The sequence below is a fragment of the Plectropomus leopardus genome, chromosome 18, assembly GCF_026936395.1.
Source record: "Plectropomus leopardus strain MGB_pleo_1.0 chromosome 18, ASM2693639v1, whole genome shotgun sequence".
NCBI lineage: Eukaryota > Metazoa > Chordata > Actinopteri > Perciformes > Serranidae > Plectropomus > Plectropomus leopardus.
In genome coordinates, this window is record NC_142193.1 from 5,127,726 (window position 1) to 5,152,338 (window position 24,613).

At 39.0% G+C, this 24,613-nt stretch overlaps 1 protein-coding gene across 7 annotated transcripts in view; it reads right to left on the reverse strand.

The window, feature by feature from the left end:
• caskin2b (CASK interacting protein 2b) overlaps nt 1-24,613 on the reverse strand; it is a 73,364-nt gene that overhangs the window by 47,946 nt on the left and 805 nt on the right. For all 7 annotated transcript variants that reach the window (XM_042504487.2, XM_042504486.2, XM_042504489.2 and 4 more), the window contains exon 2: nt 21,035-21,486. In XM_042504487.2, the coding sequence (XP_042360421.2) occupies nt 21,035-21,128 (94 nt within the window). In that variant the 5' untranslated portion in view covers nt 21,129-21,486. The remainder of the gene's footprint in view (nt 1-21,034; nt 21,487-24,613) is intronic.

The window sequence follows — 24,613 nt, forward strand, 5'->3', positions numbered from 1 at the left end:
TTATTTCTTTATAAAAATGTAGTATGATCTTCTACAGCTTCGTGCTGCATGGCTGATGTGTTTGATGTGTGATAACTGTATCTTTTAGCATTTTTTCTTCTTCTCTATGTCCTCTTTCGGCTCTGAATGTCTTTGCATGTGTCAAACTGTACTGCACCCTTCTATTAAAAGGGAGTCAGATAGGGACTTGACTTCTGATTTAAGTTTTACGGTTGTTTAAAAGATGACAAATAAATCCACCTTGTACATTTACTATTTTCTGTAAATTTGGGTAAAATTAGATCTACATTTCGACAGAAATTTGACTGTTATGTTCCTACTGGACTGTGGATGAAAACTTCTGTTTCTGTCTATAAATCAGAATATATATAAAATTCTTAGGCACAATGACCCTCAACAGGGCCAACTATAACTAAATATTATAGTCAATGGTCTTCAGGCTCCCATCATCCTCATCTGCTGCACATTTGTTCAAAGTTATTTTTAATGCTGTTTATGGAGCAAGGCGGAGAAGAGGCCCGCAGCTGAGCTCCGGAGTCTGTTTCAGCTCCAACGTTTGCAGGGACTCGCTCTCTTTTTATAATTTCAGCTGAAAGTTTAACGTCCTGTGGATCTGCTGCCACAAGAATGCAGCGAGAGGAGGAGGAGGTTTTGCAGGAGTCTGCAGATTTAAGAGGTCTCGTCAGGATCCGACACGTGGACCAGAGTCTCGGGACCGAAAGAGAATCTGTTGTAAAAACTGAGCAACTAAAATTAGACGTCCTCTGTCGAGTATCAGATATATGATTAGACGTCTGCAGGAAACGCCTCACACTTCTTTTTGTTTCGGAGCAATAAACAAAACAAGGACGATACGGCAGCTTCTCTCCTCTCATTGTGGTGAAGTTTTGAGACCGAGCAGCAGCAGCTTGGCACTAAATATAAGTTTTCTTTCATGAACACTGGACGTCCTCCAAACACACAACAGGCTGCAGTCAGAATGTGTTCCCTGAAATGCAGCAGACATCTGTACTCACACCAGATTACATCTCAGTATGAAAATATAACACAACGTCCACTTACAAAAACAGCAAAACTAATACAAATCTGAATCCACTGACAGGATCAACACAGGGCGGTCACATGATGCTGCAGATATTAAGTGATCAAAACTATGTGGACACCCCAAACATTTCTGTTCTGTTGAGGTTTGCAGCAGTCGCCAAAACAATCCGTCCTCCCGGTTCATTCACTGGTCTGAGCTCCTCCGGGTCTTCTCACATGTCTTTCATTTGTTATGATTTTGTCTAGGGTGGTTCAACTTAAAGCCTTCAGGAACCCAAATCACCAGAGACTTTCTTAATATGTAATTTAGGGTCTTAGATGCATCATAAAAAGCATCAAAAACTCAAACAGGAACAGCAGCCATAAATGTTCCCTAATTGGGAAAACTGCGAGATTCTAAAGTTCCTTACCCTCCGAGCAGACAACGAAATCATAACAGAGAAGGTAAATGACTGCTATGGTCATGTTATGCTGCGTTTATTGTTTTTAGCCATGTTTTGATAAAGAAATCAAACCAGTCAGCTCAAGTTTCAAAAGTTTAAATGCACGCGAAAGGCGTATGAATGCAGCACAAGACAACTGATGTCGTTTCGTGTTTCAAGGGGTTACGTAAAACATCTGAGTGCTGCTGCCTGAGACTGCAAAGCTCTGTATATATCAAACTTTGAAAACATTTGGCAATATGTAATGCCATTTTCTGGATACTGTAGATGAAACTGAGCGTATTACACAATTTTACGGGAAAAATGGGCAAAAATAAAAAAAAGAAAAATCATTATAAAAAAAAGAAATCGTTATATTGATTAGAAATTATAATGGATTATCTTTAGCTGCAGCTTTAGTCTCAGTTTATAATCTGGTCTTCACAGGCCTTCAGGGTCAAACTGTAATAGCGTCACTTAGATAGTGGATTTTTTTGATGCAGCAGGTCTGTTTGAAGATTCAGAGATCTCGGAGGGAAACATGGGCACCAATCAGCCGCCCTCCTCCTCCTCCTCCTCCTCCTCCTCCTCCTCCTCCTCCTCCTGGCCTTCAGAGAGCCTGGCAGAGGAACACAGGAAGAAGAGGAAGTGTTTGTCCAAGGCAGGAGTAGGACACGTCTGTCTCTTATCTGCTGACTAAATAAGGACGGTGACGGCAGAGTAGAGATGTGACGAGGAGCTTCTCTTGTGTCTTATCTGTTTCTTTGGGACTAAGACAACTATAGAGGTTTGTCCTCCGAGTCTGATTGTTTGGACACAGATGAACTGCTGCAACCTCCCCCCAGAGTCTGGACTCAGAGTCTAGACTGGGGGCCAAACTGGACCACAATCACACAGACTGGATACGGACTGGTTTTATCAGTTTACTCTGCAGTTTAAAGCAGAGTGGAGATATTAGATATCAGCAAGTGAAGACAAAGCTACGGACATGGTCTGCTGGCTAAACTGAACAAAGACACACTGTGCTGTAAAACTTCACCAATGACTGAATAAATTCAGATTTTGCAGGGTCAGGCTCAGCTGGACTCACAGAGGAGGGAAAATCTGTGAACAGGTACAGAAACTGGCTCCTGAGACTTTGGTCCTTCAGGCACCATCTCTCTAATCGGCTGCTCTAACAACAAGGCAATTTTGGGAAACATCAGAGGTGGGAGTGAAAGTCTGTGTTTCTACATCTGAGGACAGAGAAACCTTCAAAACAGAGTCTGATGTGATCTGTATTCAGGCTGGGTGATGTGGCTTTAAAATAATATTGCGATGCACTATATACATCGAAAAAAATACTGAACGAACTGCAATTACAATAAAGTTAAACAAAGTAGCTACCGTCAAATAATAAAGTTGAATACACTACTGTATTCAACATTTAATAAAATATGGTTATAAGGAAGTCAAAGTACTTTTATAATGAAATTTTAAAAAGTAAGCTTAACAGTCACTTTTTCCGTGAAAGTGCTCAGACAAAAACAACAGTCTGAAAAAATATATTGGCGTGCAAAATAAATGCACAAACAAAAAATGCCACTGATGTGTAAAGGCCTTTAGTTTATCAGCACTAGAACACTTTTTATTGGTGTTATGCAGATTTTTAACTTTTGTGAGTTGAACAGAAAGAATGGGTTTGTATAACCCAAATCTCCATATTGAATTTTGGGGTTTTGCTCCCTCCTTGTGTCTCCTCACAAGTCTTGAATTCTCTATGTTCAACTCTGCATTGTTGCCTAGATGTTAGATTGAGAAGGGTAAACATGTTGTTTACATTCCTGGGGAGCCCGTGGAGCGTCGGGTGGTGCAGTCCAGAGATGTGGAGGTTCAGGCTGAGGTAAGACGGTGATGGAGGAATGAGGCCAGTCTTATCAGCTCTGTTGTGTGAGTGTGACGTTGCTGTTATCGGCCCTCTGATAAATGTGGCTCTAACAAAGCGGCAGGGAGGAACAAGACTGATTCACCGTTGGGTTCATGACATGAAGACAAATAGCGAAAATATGTCAAACACATCTTCTGTCACAGATCCTCCTCTGTGAGGAGCTGGAAACTGAGATTTTTTCTCAATGTTTCTTTTGAAAAATCACTGAAATGGGTAATTGATTATCAGAATACTTCATTTCTTTATCTCGTGACGCACTAATTGATTGATCAACTAATCGTCTTAGCTCTAAAAAATATTCACATTGTCATAACCTTAAAAGACAAGAAAGCCACAGATTCTCACATTGGTAGAAACATTGAGCTTTATGCTTGAAAAATGGAAAACAAGTACAAAAACATTTGCGATTAATTTTCTTTCAAACAACTAATTGATTAATCAACATATTGCAGCAGCTCTAGTTGGCTGAACATTTTACGGGTTTGCTGAGCTCTAATGTTTTTACCTTTTATCCCAAAAACTAAAAGTCTACTACAGCAGCCCCGGGAGGCTGCGGGACCCATTGCACCCCGCAATGATGACATTTTGATATCCTTGCTTATGACTAAGGGTCAGATTAATTCATAGGATGGAGGGGGCGGATTGTTGGTTTCTGAAAGTTACAGAAATCGTTGGACACAGCCCCCCTTAATCCTGCTTTAAAAAAATAAAATAAAAAAATCTTGTGTTTGTGTCCCTCTTTTCTCTCATTCTGTGCCCCCCTCTTTAATTAAGTGGACATTTTTACATTTCCGTGAACACAGCATAACTCCACTTGAGTTCTTTTTTTTCCCCTCATCGGCAGTCTGCAGAGTTTGTCTTGGATAAATGATCTATCGGTCAGGTCATATCAATGGGACAGCTGCAGAGAGGCGAGTGAAAAGAACTTTGAGACCCAGTGCTATGAACAGTTCAGTTTGACTTTCACTGTGCCTGGCGTTCTGCTGCTACCTCTGTGCCCAGTGTGTGCTAGTGCAATTAATAACCAAAGGCTAATGCTGATGTTTAGCAGGTGTAATGTTTACCATGCTCACTATCTTAGTTTAGAGCGTTAGCATGCTAACATGAGCTCATTAGCAGTACATGTACAGCTGAGGCTGATGGGAATGCCATAAGTTTTGCAGGTAATTGGTCGTAAACTAAAGTACCGGACACATTAAAATGTTGTCCTGATGATGCCACTAGATTAAAAGTCAGAGGATCACCAAAGTTGTTACAATTCATCCTGAGGGGAACATGAATGTCCGAGCTACATTTGATCACAATCCATCCAATAGTTGTTTTTTCCAAAAAACTGTACAGAAGCTCAGAAGTTGAGAGGAGGTTAGACCACAGCGGTTCTCTCTGTTCTCTCAGTCTATCAGTCTGTGAGTTTGTGGTTTCCCCTGGGGGGGAGGTGGGGGTGAGGAGGGTTTCCGTGCTGACACAAAAAGCCCCCCCCCCGTGGAACAATAGTGTTGGTAGAGGAAGTGTAGAAGGGGCCCTGCTCCGAGTCCTGGCTTTGTTCCTCCACGCCTCGAGAGCCTCCATCAACACAACACACACCCCTCCTCCTCTTCCTCTGACAGCAAGTCACGGCAAGGTTACAGCCAAACACCCCCCGCCCCACACACACACACACACACACACACACAAACAACACACCTTAAAAATGTTCTGCCCAGAAACACAACCACAGACACAAACCACTGGATGAACTGGAGGATCAGTGTCATGAACATGTTTAATGATGCCATGATTAAAACATCTGTCGCCACAAATAGATTTACAATTTTGGAGCTGGACTGTGCATTTTGAGTGCTGTAGAAATATATATGCCATTGAGTTGTTCATTGCACAGCATTCTCGGAGTGTATTCTGGGCACAGATGGAGCAGCAAACCATCAGGCACATTGAAAGTGAAACTTATTACTCGGCAGGGTCTAAAGGTTTGCATTCACTTGCAGCAGCTGCTCCTCCTCCATGGATCTGATTTGATCATCTCTGTCTAGATCTACAGATCAACTATCCACCCCATGAGTCACAAACTGTTGCCTGTGCTGCACTCACAGACCTGCAAAAACCTTTGATTTCAAAGAAGGCACACAGAATAATACAAACGAAAACACACGTATTAAAAAAAAATATATCAAATCACAATAATTACAATAATTGCAGATAAGTTTTCTGCTGACTGATTCATTGTTGCAGCTTTAAATACAGTATTAAAAGACATCATTATTATGAAAAAATATGAAAATAAGAATAATTCTCAAAATATTTCTACTTAATTCTTCATACCTCACCTACTAGCTAATCATTCGAATAGCTACTATCAAAGCAAATTTGGTGGGATTTTGAAAAAATATTTTTTATATATAATTTCTTAAATTAAGGTTGATACATATACAAAGAGAGTTCTGCAGGCTGCTGTCTCCTTTAATTTCTGACATGGCTGAATGATTATCGACATTGCAGATCAACTTTTAGTCAATTAGCTAATCAAATAAACAATTTACTTTAACTTTTGTAATGTCACTTTACTAAGATACACAATAGAGACAAGCAGACGATCTGGGACACTGGGGGAACTGGAACCACAGAATCTTAAAGCCATTTTTTAAGAAACACTGCCCAAAGATGAATCAATCATCATACATTTTTTATTGTTTTTTATCTTTTACCTTTCTGTCAATCCACAACTAGACTGATTGCCTGTTTTTGCAATGAATTACTTGTATATAAAATTTGATATTGATTAGAAATTTAATATTTTTACACTTGAATAATCAGGAGTAGCTCAACCAAACAAACTACCAACTAGAGAGGAATGTGTCTCTGTTGATCTGCAGCTTCGTGATTCACTCTGATGGTCAGAAGTTCAGGCTGCTGTCTGCAGCTCAGAGTCAACACAGTCCAATGAGGAAGCTGAGATGTTTTTTGTGTGTGTTGATCCAGCTGGAAGCTGCTGAATGCTGCCTCATTCACACTTTGCTGAAAAAATACTGATCAGGACAGTCCAGACCTGTACTGGTCAGAATGGGAGACAGCAGAGGACCTAATGGGAGCTAATGGACTGGTTAACAGTGTGGTTGCAGCCGTCTGGGCGAAGCACGGCCAGCAAATACTCACATAGTGGCAGCAACTTGTTAATGAGAGACTTGCTGTCCCAGAGGACCCAGGGTTTAGACTCTGCGTGGAAAATGAAACCAACCTCTGAGTGTGAAAGCTGCTGATGAATGATTGGCTCAGACATGCTGGAGCACAAAACATTTCTTTAAACCAGCCATTAAAAAACAGCTTCAAATCCCCTGTGTAATTATGGTGTGTCAGATCAGACCAGACCTCTTTATAAATTTGCCCGTTTTTAAATATTTGGTATAAGAGAGGATGACAGATGTAATCACCTCTAATTCTTCTTGTTTTTACAAATCCTACATAGCACACGCTCCTTTACAAAATGATGCACAAAACTAGACTTTTTTCAGCTACAATTACTGCCTTTTGGTTGTATGCCTCCATGAACTCAAGTTTCAGTTATCTTCTAAAATCACATCTTTGAAAATATGGATCCTTCACACACATTAGAGGCCTTCTTGAGATATCAATTTAATAAGCATGAGATGTGCATACAGTCAAAGTGACTTTTGACCACCAAATTCTAATGACTTCATCCTTGACTTAAAGCAGAAGTTTGTGCAAAATTTAGAGAAATTCCCTCAAGGCCTTCTTGAGATAAAGCAGTCATCAGAATGCAACGGACAAGGTCACAGTGATCTTGACCTTTGATCTTTGACCACCAAACTAGAATCAGTTCATCCTTAGCTTATAGTGGATGTTTGTGCCAAATCTGACAAAATTCCCACAATGCATTCTTGAGATATCACTTTCACAAGAATGAGACAGATGCCATGTCATGGTGACCTAATCCAAGTGGATGTTTGTGCCTAATTTGAAAAAAATCTCTCATGATGTTCTTAAATATCACATTCATAATAATGAGACAGACGAGGTCTCAGTGAGCTCAGCCTATGACTACTACAGTCTAATATGTTCATCAATGATTCCAAGAGGACATTCCTGCCAAAGGTGAAAAAATTATCTCAAGATGTTCTTGAGACATCACAAGAATGAGATAGGCGGACGGACAACCACTTCTTTACTTCTTAAAGAGGGGAAAGACATCAAGTGCTCAATACGTAAAGGTTGTTGATTTAATATTCCTTTAGCAGCCATGCTTCTTTTTGTGATTTAGTACTACAAATCCCACATATATTGGATTATGCCATTTTCCCACTATTCCAGACATTCATTGCTCATTCAGACATACGTGAACAGAAACCTGCTAGCGTTGTGTGATCCACTGCAGTTAACATTTATCTGTAATTAAATGGCATTTAGAAGCCTTGATTTTCTTATCATCACACAGAAATGAATAGAAGCCAATGGACACCTGAAACTGAACTAAAATTACCACCTCGCTGTTGTATACCTCCGTGCACCAATCAAGTTGAACTTACAGTTTGCATCCATGTCTATGGAAACATCGACCTTATGTAGATAAAATGTCATCACTTCATCATTATATCCTACTGGACATCTGTGTGACCTTTGAGCATCAAATTCTAATCAGTTCATTTTTGAGTCGAAGTGGATGTTTGTGCCAACTTTGAAGAAACTCCCTCAAGAGATACTGCCTTCATGAGTGGTAGAAATACTCAAGGTCACAGTGAACTTGATTTTTGACCGCCAAATTCCAGTCACTTTATTTTTGAGTCCAAGCAGATATTTGTCTCAAATTTATAGAAAGGTCTCCTTGAAATATCATGTTCATGAGATTGGGATGGACTGGCATAGAACCCAAAAACATTTAGTGAAAAAATGTTAAGTTAAGTTTGTGGTTAAAGCACTAAAACTGGCACTGGTTCAAAACACATGTTCCGGTTGGCTTAAACTATGTGTTTCAAACTAACAAGAGTAATTACGTCTTTAAATGCTTAAATTAAAAATAACTTTCGTTCCTCAGACTAAACAGCATGTTGAACAAAAGGCCTTTAAAGTATTGTTTGCCTGTACAGAGTCTCAGGGTGGAGTGTGAAGTGCGAGTTCTGTCTCAGCTCTCCACACATATTGTTCAGGGGGAAGTGAGTTCAGCTCCACACCCGTTCCTCTGCTCATAATGGACTTTTCCTCACAGATAGACCTCCATCTTTCTGGACCCCCCTCCACCCCCAGCCCTCCTTCTTCACCCCCAGCCTGCAGCATGTGACCGGGCATGCCTGCTTGACAATCAGTCATGGGTGCGGCGGACCAAGCCTCCACTTAGTAATATAGATAAGATGACACATTCACTGCAGCAGAGATGTCACTTTAAATATCTGGAGTGCATTTTTTCAACAAAAACAAGACTGAAAATTCATATATTAAAAAGTCACCTTTGATTAAAAAAATCTATTTTTAAGTTATAAGATTTGTAGAGAAATAAAAATTAAACTAATATGAAAAAAATGACATTAACTGTAATGCAGTCTGAATACATTTATCTTAAAATGAATGCTCTGAAAACATCCACTATAAGCCAAGAATGAACTGATTCTAGTTTGCTGGCCAAAGGTCAATATCACTGTGACCTTGTCCACTGCATTCTGATGACTGCATTCAGATGCCTTTTACATGCAATTAAACCTTAGAAACCTGAGCAGTTTATTTATTTATTTGACTAGTTTTCAAAATCTGGCTAAAAACAGAAATGAGCAACTTGCAAGAAAAATTGCAAGAAATTAGGAAAAGGTGACAAGACAATGCTTATAAGTTTTTAAAATCATCAAGTTAATAATAATAATAATGATAATAATAATAATAATTTTTAAGGGAAAAATGTCCAGAAAATAATAATGATGGTGATAATAATAATAAGAAGAAGAAGAAAAAGAAGAATTATCATTATTATTACAATTACCAAATTATTAATAAATTCTTAATAATTAGTAATAAATATTTTATCAATTTATCTATAGATTTTTATCTCTTTTTTAAACTTGTTTTTCTACCTTTTTCTTGTCTTTTTTTATTTCCATATTATTTTCAAAGGGTTAAACAAGTGTCAGCTACATAGCTTAAATATTTTGTGAAAGCACCAATAGTCAACCTTACAATATTGCTGTAATATCGATATCAAGGTACTTGTTCAAAGTTATTGTAATATATGATTTTCTCTCCATATCACCCACACCCAAGTCTTTCCCACTTTGCTATGCAACTGCTGCACAACAGTCACCCTCTGAATAAATAAAATAAACCTATCATTCATCTGGACTCGGTCAAAGTCTGTCATTTTTAAGGTGTTTGGCTCCACTTAAAACCATTCAACAGAAAACTTCTTCAAGAATATGGGAAGTGGGTGCTATATACAATTCAGCCTGTATTGTTTTGGGGTTAACTACTCCCCAAAACTGGGACAGCTGTCGCCTCAAGACACTTGAAAAACATAAGAATGCAAAACGAAAATTTTAGCAGTTAGATGACTAAAATGTGACAAAAGCTAATATATTTTAGTTTGCTGCCGTCACTGTTTGTGCCTGTAACTGAGCTTCTGTTTGAAGTCATCTGAAAGCCTCGCTGGGAAAAGAGCAGTGAGAGTGTGCTGGCAGCGCTCGCCTTTCTCTCATTGTCATCTGCTGAAAACTTCAGGAAACACTCAGGAGTCAGATTCCAGCCTCAGAAAGGGGAGATCGAAGGTGGTGCTGCAATGGGGTCCACATACCAACACCATGACATCACCACCTCCATTCTTCCCTCTGCATTCAAGCACTCTCTGCTGCTCGGACAATGGCTGGCACAAAAACAAACTGGGGATTTGGGGGAAAGAAAAATAACTGAAACTTTACGCTTGAAGTCCGCAGCTGCGAGTCTGACATCACGCTGAGTTGCCGGCCTCAAACTGAACTGATCCTAAAGCCCTCTGTCAGTTTAAAGGTGTTGGAATAAGCAGACCCGCACTGTTGCATACTTAAATATGCACAAGCCCAGATTTCAGAGTGGAAATACACTCCATATTTAGCATCTCACCACAATTCTGACCTAAATTAGAGCTCTGTGAATTCCTCTCATGCTCAGCGGTGGGAAATGTTCTTCATACACAGACAAAGTCAAAACTCATAAGTCAGATATGTGACATACTCCTAAACTGCAGCAAATGAGAGTTCGTCCAGAAAGAGATGGACTTTTTAAACATGAGGTTCATCACAGCAAAGGATTCTGGATGATTAATGAGATCACATATTGAGTTCGTGAAATCATGTTCAGAAACAATTTCAAAGCAAGTGGTTGTTTATTAATACTTTAAATAGTGTAGAAAAGATATCAACAAAAGCATCTGAGCTACAAGACTGAAATTTTAATCTGCTTTTTTTAAATCAGGGTCAAGTTAGTGTATCAGCAAACTTTAGGCAGTACATGCTGTACAGTTTTCTGTTTTGAATCTGTTCTCAGAGTCTTTGTCTCACCACACAGATAATCTGACACTATAATTTAAGGTTAAGGTTGTCTTGGATTTAGCTGAGGGAAACTGCCGCGTTAAAAACCAAACTTCACAATAAAAACATTAAACAAGAACACACGCGCAAACATCAGCCTGACAACAAAAAAAGACAAAGTTATTCACTCTGTTAAGAACTATGAAGGTTTTGCAAATTTTTTCTCAACAATATTTTAGACATTTGGGCTCAAATGTTATCGAGAAAATTTTTTTTTTACACATACATTTTTTGCAGGCTTATAAAGAGTGAATACATTTTTTTCTCTTTTAACCACATGTATATTATTCTGTGTCCCCTTTCTAAATTCAGAATTTTTTGCGGGTTCATCAATGCAGCACAGGCAGTGCTCACCATGAGTTCTTGTTTTCCTCAGCAGCAGTTTGTATTTTGCACGGTGGATAATTGATGCGTCAAGGGGCCTGACGTTTCGCTGCTCTGTCTGTGCCCAGAGTATGCTCTGCACTCTGAGAGTGTGGTGCAATAAATAACCAAATGGTACATAATTTCATCTCTTAATGAATTGTAAAGCTCCAAAAGCAGAAAATCTAATTGTGGCAACAGATGTTTTAATCATGACAGGCCGCCACAAATAAGTGAAATTATCATATGGCACTGTACAACATCAAGTGTTTGTACTGAAACGAATACATTTCTTTTAGGAATAAAAAGGCAAAATGCACATATTTAAACCTTTTTTGTTTTTTCATATGACAAATCATGTTAAACTTCTAAATACCTCAGAGTTAAAGAAGTTGCTTTACCTGATTAAAATATTATTTATCCATTATGTCATGCGCACATGCTTAACTGTCATATCAGCCTGACAAGGAAGCTATGGCGTGATCATGTATTACTTTAAAAAGGCATTAATTGTGTGTTAGCATGATATCATTTTCCATTATTTTGTTATGTTTCATAATGTTAGATACTTTTTTTTAAATATTTTTCTATTACAGTGGCCAAGATGGCAGCGCATAGCAGTGCTGCGGCTAGGAGCTCTCATTTTATTGTTCATACACTACTTAAGTTACAAGTTATTATACTCATTATCATTTATTTATTATCACTCTTGCTTTTTAACTTCACCCTTATTTATTTATTTTGACTGTTGTCTTCTAAATTGCATTTTACTACTTGCCACTTTACTTCTTTATGTTTTGCACCAGACAGAGTTGCTGTTGATAATTTTGTTGTATGGTTACATATAATGACAATAAAGTCTGATTCTGATTCTCTTTCTGTATCGATAGAAGGGTGATGGACGGGGAAACCACTCAGGAAAATGATGGAAAAGAGTCTAGGAATCTAAAAGCCAGAGCCTGTGGAATAAAAGCAGTGCAGAATAAATGTGTTGTGGAGATGCAGCGACCTCACAGTGGCGTCATCACAGGTGTTTACAGTCTAAGGACAGATGCATCCAATGTCCTTTCATATAAAAGTCACAGTTGTGTCATGTGTCATGTCTGAGCAGCACAGATAAAAAGACAAACCAGCCAACAGGAGAGCCGAGTGCAGTACCTCCATTACATAACGCACTGAATAAAGAAAACACCAGCAGCCATTACTCTGTTGCGCACGCTACACAATACACACAATACACACAGGATGTAGCCTCAAACTGGATTCATTATCGTCTAGCTTTCATTTCAAAGCTTCTATAAAAAGTCAGGAGAGGCCTGTTACGCAGTTTCCTGCTCCGCTGCTCTGAGCGGGCTCGCAGGCTCGTTATTCTGGAGGACAACCATCTCATTAGAATTAGAATAACGACTTTATGTGAAAAGTAAGAAGACAGATAATGATCAACATGAGAGCATCGGTTCAGCAGCAGGTCAGCAGACGGCCCGGAGATCAACATGTGGGAAATCAGTCCCGACTGGTGGAAAACTCTCAGAGGGAAGTATTTAGGAGTGAAAACTGAGAGTACAGTGCTTCCCACAGAATTAGAATCTATGTGTGGCAGTAACCGACCTGAAGACCGGGGATGGCAATGTTTTTTGAGACTTGTGTTAGTGTGTGTGTGTGTGTGTGTGTGTGTGTGTGTGTGTGTGTGTGTGTGTGTGTTTGCACCATCATGGCAAAATGTTATACCCGTTATAGCTGGAACTACAAAGCAGTTTTGAGTACTTTTCAAAATGTTTTTGTCTGTCTGTGGAAAGACTTTTTAAACACAATAGTAAAACAATTGTGAAATATGCAGTTTGTAAGTGAAGGTCGAGTTTGAAGGAGTTGTGTCTTCCAAGAAAGACCACTGGAAGTAGGGGTGTAGGAAGGAGGTAAGAGGCCAGCAGCCACTTCTCCACTTCCTATCTACTTTATGTCCCTGGCTAACATTCATCTTAAGCCACTGCATTGTGGCTGGAGTGATCCCATCATAAGATAGTCTCTAGTTTTAAATATTTGGTTATCTTAATAAAATTATATTAAAAAGAAAGGAATCTATACTGTGTGATTTAAAGGTCATTCTCAAAAATTCCTCAAGAATTCTTTCACCTTGGCTGTTTTTATTCATTGATCATTATTAGGAATCAACCATTGCTTCATTTAGTCAAGTATTTACATCCTTAACAGGCCACTATGTCTCTGAGAGTGTGATAATATAGCAACATCTCACTCTGTCCAGATGTGCGAGTTGAACTTTCTCTGATGTTGGACTCTAAAAAGTCCAGGTTTTAGGATTTAGTGTGATATATTATATCATAATATTAGATGATAACATCAGAGCAGGTCATGTCCACGTGTCCATGTTGTTCCAAACACTGGATCTATATAGGGTCATTCCAATTGTCATGTTGGCCAACAGAGTTGGTCTTCTTGCTTTGCACAAAGGAGAGGTTTTAGTTGGATGCAATCTGCAACCTCATGGCTAGATGCCACTAAAACCTACACAGTAGACCTTTTAATGGAAACAGACAACTTTTCAAATTTCTCCCTCCTAGTGTACCTTAGTGGTATTATTATTGGCCCTGCTGTTGCAAAGCAAACTGGATCGCTTTCCATTTTCCCAAGAGTCTAGCAGCTACCAACAACGCCAGATCTATTTTGTTTTCCAACATTACTTCAGTTGTTCCATAATCTGCCATTTATGCCACTGGGGATAGTAAGTGTAAGGTGCCATTCTTCTGTCTGTCACAATGTGCGATCAACATTTACCTCATAATGATATGCAAATGCGAAAAACTTGTCTATTTTCACTTTAAACTATTGATTGATTGCAAATAAATCAAAGTACGACCTCTTTTGTTTTCATCTCCTTCCTGTTAGACTCAGGACTGGATGGCTGGTCCCCAAACATCCAGGGGTCCAGATGGGGCCCCTCAGTCCCAACACACAGAGCTTTGTTTTCCTGTTTAGAGGTATGACCGGCCTGCTTTAAAGCCCGTAGGCATCCTGTGTGTTTAGTTTACCAATTAAACATTTAACACACCAACAGTAGAGTTGACAAGCAAACACTACCGGCTCAAACACACAGTCAGAATCTCACTGAAAGATTTTAACGCTTTCCCTCAAATCTGTGGAAACTTCCCTCCTCATTATCCACTCAGTTTATAGTTTTCAGATGAGCAGGTGGAAGTAGAGCAAGCAGCTAAACTCTGACAGTCACACTCAGAAGCCACTGATGAACAAACACTCCTGTATTTGCTCGACCTTTTCTCAGAGTTATGTAAAGGAAACGTCCTGTTTCTGGGTTTTTCTTCAGAGTGTCAGCGGAGCCGTGAGAGTGTGAATCTCTCAATGTGTTCCAGTTGCATATAAAGCAACGTCAGGTGACTCAGTTATTCCCCTTTTGTCAGCAGGAAAACTGAGACATATGACAGCCAGAGGAGAGAGATCTGCACAGAAACGCTGCAGTAAATCATTTTCTGCAGAAAGACAAGTTTGGAAATCTGGGTCTTTGAGCAGCAAATCACTCCTAACTGTCCAACAATTCTCAGGGTGATACATTAAATCCTCCATTAGAAAAGAAGCCACATTAAAACTACATTCATCTAGGGACTGGATCATTGTGAAAGATCTCCAACTACACTAACAATTTATTGATTGATAGAACTTCTATTCTGAAAAGAGGAAGGTTACACTTCATAATACATTGTATTGATAGTATGCGGTATGGGCTGGGTCCGGATTGACTTGCCGTTTGGTCCAGATGTGGACCTTGGTCTGGAATTTGAAAAGTCCAACTGTAGTCTACACTTTACTACCTTTGTGATGAGGGAAGCCCACAGAAGACCTTTAGCTTTGGCAAGTGTTTTGGAGTCGTTTTTGTGTTCTGATTTTAACAGAGATATTTTGTCAATTGCAGGTGGGCAGAACTTTTTAAAAAATATCTGTATATGTTCAGACATGGCCTTGACCTATTAATTTTGGCCTCTAATTTTTGCATATGTAACCCTGGTGAGGCTGAATTTCCACCAAAAACTTAAGTACCTTAAGAACTGTATATAGCCTGGACACCAGGGTTTGCCACACATTCTCTTATTTGTGGCTGCCCACCACAATCAAAACATCTGTTGCCATGTATTGATTTACTATTTTCGGAGCTGGGCCGTTCATTTAGAGCACTGTTGGAATATATGTACCATTCAGTTAAGCTATGTATTGGGTAGCTGGGAAAAAAAATAACTCATGAAGAGTTCAGTCTGCGCTGCGTTCACGGACTCGCAAAAACAACCAAATTTAGAAAGGGGACACAGATACGGTCCACAGCATTTATTTCCAAGACAGGAAATTAAATATATGCAGTTCACATAATCCTAAGTGAATACACATTTTAATAATAAAAATGAAAGGAATGATCAAAGTTGTCATATTCACATTTAAGGTGTGTTGACAGATTCAAGTCATCAACTTATGCATTAAGTTACGTGCGAGAAAACATTCCACCTTAAAAGTTGCCATTAGCCCGCATTAAAACATATTTTTCTCAGTCTATAGCTGCCAACTGTTAACTGTGAAAAGGCAGCAAAAATGTTTAACTTTGTTGTTAATAGTTTTTATAGCAAGAGTGTTCATTCTCTGTCGACCAATTCGCAGACTGCAGTGTTTATAGCTACACCTTTTAGCATCAGATCTATGCGCTTGGTATCTAAACAGAGTGGTGACCAAAAAACTGTAAGGCTTGGACTGGCTCTGTTAGTACTGTTCACAACTTTTCACAATTGAAACACAAAAAAAAACCCTTTCAACGTGTGCCAAACCGAACTGACCCTTACGGTATACTTTGCTGCCAAGACTGTGGTAAAACAGCAACATCTTATGTCTCTCTCTCTCTTAAGTCTGAGTTTAACTTTCAGATTAGTCCTAGTATGAATCTTAAGGGAAACAAAATATGAGCCCAGAAGTTTTAAAGGTGAAAGCTGTTAAGGTGAAGCTTTTAAGGCTAAACTGAGAGAGGCTGCAAAGTGAAATTGCCCATAAGAAAACAGGAGTTCCCTCAAGAAAGGCTGGATTTTGTGGGGGGCGATTGGCTGAGTTTGAACCCAAACTTATGAATAAAACATCAGACAGATTCGGTCTGAGTGAGTATGGAAAGACAGCAGTCCCCCCCCTCCACCACCACCACCACTCACTGTTTTGTTTCGCTCCTCAACGGCTGTCCTGTCATTATATACAGGGGGACGACAGGGTTACGAGGCGCCAATAATGGGACCCTGATGAGCCTCATCACTCCACCGGGTCAATAATAATAACAATAAAACCTCCTGTGGCACACTTTTGTTAAAGAGGACAGATGGAGATGTTAAAGGCCAACAAGGAGACTTTTATTTGCTTTTGTTTGTCCTTTCAAATAGACTTTAAATTAGAAAATAACTTTCTAGATTAAAGCATGAAGAAGATAAACTTTCATGATACAGAGTCAGAAAAAGGAGAGAAAAGCTTGGATTAGTTCTTGTTGTTGTACAACAAAATTAGGTTGAATGTCCAGTTAACCATGGTCCAGTAATGATTACTTTTACCTTAAATATCTATGACTCTTATTTTGATAGGGCAATGACTTACTTTGATACAAATTTTAAGCAAAAAAAATGCACTCAAAAAATATTCATCCATGAAGACACTTTTTTTTTCAATATATGTTGTATTTTAAGCTTCCCATTGGGAATATATTTTACATTTTTTTGCACTCAGTGGAAGACTTTTTAGATTATTAATGGAGCAAATGAACTAGAAATGTACTTACTGTCTGAAAACTTCCGAGGAAATTTCCTAGGACTCACAATATCAGAAAAAGCAAGTGTATCCTCTTTTAACTAAGAAACAACAAACACTTGTAAAGAGAGTTCATGATATTAGTAAATTCATAATGATTTCCTGCAAAGAACGATGTACTTTGGTACTGTTTTTATGGGAAATTTGGGGAATTTCTTGAAAGAAAAGCTCAATGTTCACTCAAATAAACATGCATACATAATGAATTAGTTAGTGAAACTTCTTATGGTGTATATTTGTATGAACCTTTATTATCATTCTGTGTTGCGTCTCTACATGAACGCAGAGCAGGTGGAGTTCTTTTATTCCTCTGCAGCAGTTTTAGGTGTTTGTGTCATGAGGTTGCTTATTGAGTCAGAGTGACAACAAACTCCAAATCTTGAACAATGAGCAGTTAAGTTTCACTTTCACCACACCTGGCATTCTGCTGCTCCTTATGTGCCCAGACTATGCTCTGTGATCCAAGAAGTGCAATGAATAGCCAAACCATATAGGCTATAAATTAGGCTCCTAATGAGTGACCCACGTCCAAAATTATAAAAACAGCATGTGGTGGCAAAAGTTTTATCCGTGGTGGGCCACCACAAATAAATTTATACGTAGTAAACCCTGACTTTGGTACTAATGTTAAGAAGAAAAGCACTGAAATAAATATTATTACATTAAACACTTTCTTTCTTTCTTTATATGTGTTGCTATGTGTTATAGCTTCCAAGTAGATTTTTTTTTTTTTTACATTTTTTGCACTCACTAGAAGACTTACTAGATTTAGCTTGGAATAAATAAACTATGGGTGTACATGGAAGCTGCCTATAATTTCCTAAGAATCACAATGACTGAAAAGAAAGCATATCCTCTTTTAAGAGTACAAAGATCCAGAAACAACAAACACACCTTTCACTTTCTCAAAGACTGTCTCAGATTAGATCAGAACATTCTTTATGATTCCCTGGAAAGGAAGATGTACTTTGGTGCTAATTCTAGGGAAAAAAATTTTGTGACGTCCTTAAAGGAAAAGCCCCATTTACTTCATTATTTGAACTTAATATATGTTGTCTTATAAACGCTGCTGAGGACAAATTAGACATTTTTTGCACTCACTTAAAGAATAAATTGGGTAGGAAAGTACACACATATAAATATAAATAAGTATAACTGTACAATCAGAAACAACAAACACATCTTTCATTCCACTTTCCCTCTGAATGCCACTGAGTTTATGAGGTTTATAGGATTAGTCCATTAAATGTAACTTCATAGGTCAGTACAGTGACAGTGTGTTGACTGTAAACTGCAGTGCTGTTAGAATGAGATGCCACAGCAGCCTCTGACCCCTCCTAACCCCATCCCCGTCCCTCCCCAATGCTATAATTCCTGTTAATCCTGGCGGGGCACCATCTGGGAGCTCCTTGTGATTTGGGTGATAGCAGATAGTTAAGCAGCAGATGTCAGGAGGACACAGTTTGGGTCACACATGTCCTTTTAAAATCACAGGAAATGTCCCGAAATATGAAAAAGAGACTGTTTCAGTATTTAGTTTATAAGTGAATTCACAAAATAGACGACACAAGGAAAACCTGGATCCTCATAATTAAACCGACCGGTGTCGGCTGTATAAATGTTGGAGAAGGTCTCATATAACATGTGAGGTGATGGATGGGGCGTGTTGAGGTGGAGAACAATGGGTGGGGGTCATGTGACAGTCTGCAGGAAGTCCCTGAGGGAGCAGCACAGGCCTGTCAGCTGGCTGAGGACATTTACATATTAACATATATAGATAGAGACCTCCTGCAAAAAGGTGGACGATGCCGCATTCATGTCATGCGGAAGTTACCGTAATCATCAGCTTCCAACTGGTAATACTATTTGTGATTTCTAACAGGGTCGCTGTACTGAGCGATGAGCTTCTATACATAATTTTCAATGGATGGAAGTTTACCACATGTCTTTACACACACTAGCCACATTGTTATGATTCAAAGCTGTTTGAAAATTGGCATGTATCCCTTTAAGGCTTGAGGCTCAAACATAAGACACTAGCTTTGTTGGAAATGACATTTGAAACAGCAGTGGTCTTACAGAGTCCCGGGACTTGACATTTATGTATTCACTACAGATGCTTCTAAAAGCAGTCTAACAGCAGCCAGTCACTGAGAGCTGCTCACAGTCAGTCAGCTGCTGCACATGATGCAACGTACTGGAATAATGATCGCAATAAACAACGGAAAAAGCATATTTTGATACGGGGAATTAACAAAGATCCAATCAATTACCAAGAGGTCCAAAACATTCTAGTAACAATGAAGATGGTGGTTTGTAAAACTCTGCACAACTGTAATAAACTTGAAATATCTTAAATTTACCTAAATGCTCATCATCATGATTCATTTTCTAAACCGTACCTACATGACTTCACTTTTCTAAACCCAACCTACGTAACTTAATGTTAAGTACAATATGTTAAGTACATAACTTAATGTTAAGTGTGTAATGTGGCGACAACCAAAACATGCTTCTTTTCCTAAGCCTAACTGAAATTAACTTAACTTTACCACACCTGACCTATGTATTTCTACATCAAGTTTATGTTAGGTACGTAACTTTACGTTAGGTAATTAACTTATTTTAAGTAAGGAATGTGATGACGTCCATACATATCTCTCTCCTAAGCCTAACTTAATTAACTTTACTCAGTGTATGTTACGTTAAATATGTAACTTTAGTTTTCTAAAACTTATGTATGTCTCTTTACTTTTCTAAACCTAATCTATGTAGGTCTAACCGATGTAACTTCATGTTATGCACTTAGGTTTACATTATTAGCATAACGTGACAATGCCGTTTGTTAGGAGCCAATTGGTTAGATATTATTCGAACCATTGTATGAGGACATGTTGGTTCATTTGTCAGCATAGTAAGTGTTCAACAACAAGAGCAACTTTATCAAATAAATAAAGCTGGTTTCATGGCTATCTAGGCAAAATTGGGGCTATATGCATACTTGCTTACATACTTTTGCAAGTATGAAAGTTGATAAAACATAAAGGGCTGACACAATGATTTATTTTGGTTATTTTGTTATATATATATAAATACATCTACCTATCCAATGAGTTCATATTCTTCACTTTCATTTAACAATATGCAACTTCAAGTCCAAAAAACAAATCTGCACATTTTAAGTTTTTGTCTGTGTGTGCTGGAGGTTTGAAATATTCTGACAGAAAACTGCCTCACTCACATCTGAACTCCGGTGTCTGCAGAGCATCACTGGCATCAACATCATCATCAGATTAGCTGCAGAGTTTTAGGAGGTGTGACGGCAGCAGGAGACAAAAGTCAGCACAAAGCTGCTTTAAGCAAATCAACACCTCCACAGAGCTGCTCCAGCTGCAGTCTGCAGGTTTATTACAACACCGAGGAGAGAAACTCTTCTGCTAACACACCACTGGTGTAAAAGGTTAGTGCTGATGTAGGTGAACTCACCAGAGGCTTCATTTTCAGCTTAAATAAAGTGTTTCCAAATGTGGCAATTTCAACACCAAGAAACTGCAAAACTTTCAGACAGTAAAGACTATAGTTAGTGTGTAATTAAGTTGCTAGGAAACATCTGTATTATCATCCAATGAGAAGCAATCACCTATGAAAGCAGGAAGTCCCTGCAGCATCCCAAGCTGGAACACAAGGTCCAAAAATAACAAGTAAAATATTAAACTGAACAGCAAACAAACATCCTCTGCATGTGTTTGAACATATAAACCACATGTTAACCACCTCAGGTGACCCCTGGACAGGTGCCCAGGAGACCCCTAACCAGCAGCAGACAGGAACCAGAATAAATTTTTCAGAATAAAAGCATGTGTTTCAAGTGTACTTACTGTTTCGGTTGGCTTTGAGTTTGGACAGCAGCTTCTGAGTGGACAGCAGGTCTCCGCTCTTCACCGCCTGCAGCAGGTCCTGCTCCTTCCCCATGCTCCCTCCTCCTCCTCCTCCTCCTCCTCCTCTACGTGTTTGAACCAGCTTTGTTTAAAATCCCGCCGCCTCCTCAGAGCCTCATGCTGCGCGCCGGAGACATGGAGACCTGCCTCAGGTGAGACTCTCTCCACACTTCCCGTCTCAGCTCCAGACGCCAAGTTTAAAATAAATCCTCTGTGTGATATTATTTTTTTCTCAGAGTCTGCAGAGATGGAAAACTGTTCTTAATTTCCTGTGCAGACTTTGCTTCTTTTCAGACTTTATTTGGGGGGGGGTGTTATTTCCAGGGTCAGCCAGGGGTTGGAGGCTGGAAGAGCTGCTGTAGATGTGTCTGAAGGAGTAAATGTGGTCACAACTGAAAAGAAACGAGAAAACCAGATCAGTTCCTCTATCAGACTCTAAGCTGAAAAACCACAGCGGTTCCTGAAAGCATCAGAGAGAAAAAAAAACCCGACCTTTTCAGACCACAAGGACTCTACGGAGTTCTTCAAATAACTTTAGACAGTGACAGGATGAACATGATGCCAAAAACATGCATACGGGTTCAGTAGCATCTTATCAGCCCTAAATCCAGTCCTGAATCCACTTATCAGACCCTAATCCTTTCAAAGTCCTTATTAAATCTAATTAGATTAAGCACTCAACATTCGTAGTAAACTTAAGATAAAAATAAATTCATCAGATCTGCAATCACTTTTCTCATGCAACTATTGGATGATTATTCCGTTTATTATTGATATCATTTTTTAAACAAAAGATCAAAAATTTGATAATGCCATGAATCAGGTTTCCAGCCAAATTTAGGGCAATTTTTTAAACACATTTCTAGGAAACAGTGAAAAGAAAATGTGAATGAATGGCTTCAATATGTAGCATCAACTGCCTCCTGTTGGAGCTCATCATGCCCAGTTGCAGAGGACAAGAAGCTTTATTTCCGGTTTACAGTAAGATTTTATTCAATCATATAAGAACTAAAGAAACAACACAGAAAAATCTTGACAATAATGGACAAAATAGTATTTTTAAACTGGAACGGTATTAACTAATATGCTATATAAAAAACTGACCTTGCTACACCTGTACACATCATCATCAGCAACACTGGATTCACCAAACTGTTTACAACTCACATTTTCAGTTTGGTAAGGTTTTAATTAAAGAAACCATCACAAGTTTCTAATTCATACAATCCAAACTACTCATAATAATAAAAAAATTAAAAATGCTTTGCATTTATACAGAGTCAGAATGTGAACGGCGTCTATTACAATCCAACATAAACATGATGTACGTGGATAATCGGCGTTGTGGATTTGCATCACCTCTGACGTGACATTAACGCAGCCTCAAAGGCAAACATGACACACTAAAACATGGACAAAGGTTTACCCACACCTGACACAGGTGAGCTCAGGGCCGTGCGACCACAGTGACGGACTGTTGAACCTCCTGTGAGCCGAGAGGATGCTTTAATTACAGCTCACCAAACCTTCACACACAAACAGCTCATGAGGGATCCACTTGTGGGTTTCCTCTGCTGTGTAAACACTGAAGCAGAGCCTCGTGAGCAGGATTTGACACCAAACTCCACTCAGTTATTTTCATTTTTAAACCAGCGGAGTTTGGTATAAAAACCCTGCACATGAGGATTTTACACCAAACATTACTACGTTATTTTACATTTTTAAACCCAAGTGGTTTGGATAGTTTGGATGGATGCTTCACAGCACAAAAGATCTATACAATCAGCATAGCCTCGAGGTGGACACATCATTGTATCCTATTAGACATTTGTTGGAAATTTTGTCATAATTAATGTATGAATTCATGTGTTTCGGCCAAAAATCATGTTTTGTAAAGGCCACAGTGACCTTGACTTTTGACAAACAAATTCTAATCAGTTAATTCTTAAGTCCAAGTGGACATCGGTGCCAAATTTGATAAAAAAACTCCCTCAAGGCCTTCTTAAGATATTCCTTTCATAAGAATGAAACGGACACAAGGTCACAGTGACCTCCACCTTCTCATCAATTCATCACTGAGTCCAAGTGACATTTGTGTCAAATTTAAGACAACTTCCTCAAGGTGTTCTTGAAATATTTTGTCAACAAGAATGAGATAGACCACGTCACAGTGACCTTTGACAAATGACTACCCAAATCTAATCAGTTCAGTTGAGTCCAATGGACATTTGTGCCAAATTTGAAGAAATTCCTTCAAGGCGTTCTTGCGATATCGCGTTCATGTTTGATACCTGTCGTATCACAGACAGATGTGCATCAAGATAACAGCGTCTCTGGCCTCAGCTACTGCCGGATTTTACACTTAACGTAAGATAATTATTTCATTTTTTTTCACTGTGTTATTTCGTATTTTAACACCAGAGGAGTGTGGTATAAATCCTGCACATTAGGGTTTGACACCAAACTTCACTTAGTTATTCCACATTTTAAAACCAAAGGAGTTTGGTTAAAGAAAATACTTATTAAGGTTTTATAACAAACTTTATTCCATTTTTTTTTCACATTTTTAAACCAGAGGGGGAAATATCTGTTGGGTGAAACCACCTGACGCTGAGTCTCGTCCTTGTGTGGCTTTCGTCCTGCTCTGCTGCTTCCCTCAGGGCTTTGTGATAGAATATATGCATCCACTTCATTTCAGCTGCAGAACAGCTACTTAAACTCTTCCAGCCCAGTGCCCAGGAACAACTCACAGATATAGTAGGAAGAAGTTGGCAGAGTTAGTCAGAGCTTTCGTCTATGCTCCAGTTTCTTGCAGATAACTGACATTGCTGTTGACAATCCTGATCTCTGCATGAGTACATGATCACTGCTGCAGCACCGGGCCTCAAAAAAAACTGTGTTGCTATATAAACAGAAAGAGGGTTTGCAGCCAGATCACAGAGTCCACATAGAGACGCTGGTCTGGCCCTGCACCCTGTGCTGAGTTCTGCACTGTTTTCCTGGTTACAACTCTATTCATTACATAACCAGCAGCCACAGAGGAGCACAGGGCGTAAGCAAAGCTGTCATTCCCATTTACCCCCATCATGTCCCTCTCTTTCCCTCCACCTCCCTCAGGCGTTTTGTATTCTCACTGCATTCATGACAAGAGGAACAATACTCATAAATTTCATTTTGACACTGCAGGGACTCCAAGTCTCTGTGAAGTGGTCCAAAGTGGAAATGAATAAATCAGTTTATGGCTCACAAACAAGAATCACTTGACAGTCATTACTTTAAAGTTGAGTTAGAAGTGGTGCATGATAAAGTGTTTAACCATAACTGTTATTTTACATTTTATTTATACTGTGTAATTAGCCTCGACCAACCAGAACGAAAGCTGTACAAAAACTTCTATCTTGATCAGCTTCGATTTGTGTCATTTTATGTGATATATTGATTGTCACTCCAGACTCCGTTGAAAAATGTACAAATTCTATTTTCCTGTACGCCTCAAACACATAAAAACATACATAGCAT